The 2,104-nt window shown below is 39.5% G+C and overlaps 1 protein-coding gene across 1 annotated transcript; it reads left to right on the plus strand.

Annotated features, from left to right (window-relative positions):
* The first annotated feature begins 678 nt into the window (after positions 1-678).
* LOC119895640 (olfactory receptor 146-like) lies at positions 679-1,623 on the plus strand. The gene has a single exon (XM_038708892.1). The coding sequence runs from the start codon at positions 679-681 to the stop codon at positions 1,621-1,623; it is 945 nt and encodes a 314-aa protein (XP_038564820.1).
* The last annotated feature ends 481 nt before the right edge of the window (positions 1,624-2,104 follow it).

Consider the following 2,104-nt stretch of genomic DNA (forward strand, 5'->3'; position numbering starts at 1 on the left):
CACACACCCGCACCTCGTTCGCAATCAGCCACCAGTTATCTACCCCGGTCCAGCACGCCAGTATTCGTGAGATTGGTAAAAAAGATGAGTGAGAAGTTTTGGTAAAATGGACGGTGAACAGGGTCAGTCAAACATTACATTTCTTGTCTTAGAGCTACAAGTTGATTTTTGTAGCTTGTTGACAGTTGCCATGACATAGTCTGATGCAATGATAATAGATCCCCCAAAGATAAAATCAAGTCTATAAAGATCTGCAACAGAGCTGGAGGATATTTCCAGCAATGAGCAGGAAGACACAAGACAGAGAAGCCGAGACTGAAACAAGAAACAATCAAAGTAGGTATTACTGACCTGTTTCCTTAAAATTTCTGTACTTAATTTTCACAAGTTATCAATATCATTAAAGGAATACTGTATTTTTTTTCATTTGAAGTTCTGATCAAAGTCAATATGTATATAGAAGATCACTTATTTAGCTCATTGTTTCTACTTGAAGTGTCTGAACTTAGACATTAAAATCTATCTATCTACAACACATACACAGTGCACATTAAGGGAAAACTGCAGGTTTTTGCTGTGGTTAGTTGGACATTAGTACTGTGATTTAACATGATCTCTGATACCTAGATTGCCACGGTATTACTTGTGACATTTACAGCATTATTTTGTTCTTTCAGGATGATGGAAAACTACACTTACAACAGCTTCACACTCCACCTGGAGGGGTTAAATGTCTCAAAGGAGTCCATTTACCCTGTGTTTATTTTAATCTTTTTATCCTACTTGTTTATAATTGTTGCAAATGTGGGCATTGTAGTTGTGGTTGTCATGGAAAAAAGCCTTCACCAGCCCATGTATCTCCTTTTTGGGAACCTGTCAGTCAACGATCTACTTGGAAACACTATCGTTGTGCCCCGTTTGCTTGTAGACTTGTTGAGGCCTCCCTCTGAACGCGTCATCAGTTATTATGAATGTGTGGTCCAAGCTTTCATAACACACATTTTCGGTACCACTTCCCATACTGCACTCATGATTATGGCCTTTGACAGATATGTGGCCATCTGCTATCCCCTGCGCTATGCTGTCATAATGACCAACCAAATGATGATCAAGCTGACAGTTTCTGCCTGGGGAGTGGCCTTTGTTCTGGTGGGGATTCTTCTCGGTCTGACCATACGGCTGAACCGATGCAGGACTCTGATCGAAAGCTCTTACTGTGACAATGCCTCACTGTTTAAACTCTCCTGTGAGAATGTTTCTATTAATAACATCTATGGCCTCACTTTCACTGTGGTCCTGTTCACAGGTTCAATAGGCAGCATTGTTCTCACCTACACCAAGATTACAGTAGTCTGTCTGACCAGTAAGAACAAGTCTTTGAACAGTAAAGCCTTGAAGACCTGCAGCACTCACCTGGTTGTGTATCTGATCATGCTGATCAGTGGGTTTATTATGATTATTCTGCAGCGTTTCCCCCAGTACTCAGACTACAGAAAACTCTCTGCCATTCTGTTTGTTATTGTCCCTAGCATCCTCAACCCCATTATTTATGGCATGCAGTCCAAAGAGATCCGAACATTTATGTCTAAGTTCTTTGAGTCTAAGAAGATTTTGCCATCATAGTAAAAATGATTTCCAAGGTGTATCTGTATATTTATAGACAAATAACAATAATGTGAACCAAGAGGAGCCTACTGTATTCCTTGGTCTTGTGTCATTTTGGAGCTCATGGGAGTTTTTCCCTCATGGAGATCACATATTGGTTTTGTTTAGCCATCTCACAGTTGTGCTTTCCCACAGACACTCATGTGAGGAGGGAATGAGACACTTTGCCTACAACTTCAATTAAAATGTGTTGATGTCTCACTTTAAATGTTAAAGTTTCTTTCCTGGAAACCCACGTGCTAGTTTGTGTGAAGAAAAAAAAAAGTGCTCAGAAAGTGCATATGCACCAAATGCTAATTTCAACTTAAAGTTTTGGATATACGTAGAGCCTGAAACATATGAGAGTTTTAAGACTGATACCGATTTAGATTTGAGGATTTTAAAATCCAGAATACCGATATATCATCAGACATTCTTTTTCCCTTTTCAGAAACACAGA

This window comes from Micropterus salmoides, unplaced genomic scaffold, assembly GCF_014851395.1.
Source record: "Micropterus salmoides isolate LMB-PRFRI ecotype aquatic unplaced genomic scaffold, ASM1485139v1 Ms_hic_scaffold_9, whole genome shotgun sequence".
NCBI lineage: Eukaryota > Metazoa > Chordata > Actinopteri > Centrarchiformes > Centrarchidae > Micropterus > Micropterus salmoides.

Excerpts from the sequence above, each read along its gene's own strand:
- LOC119895640 (XM_038708892.1), top strand. The coding sequence starts at position 679 with ATGATGGAAAACTACACTTACAACAGCTTCACACTCCACCTGGAGGGG.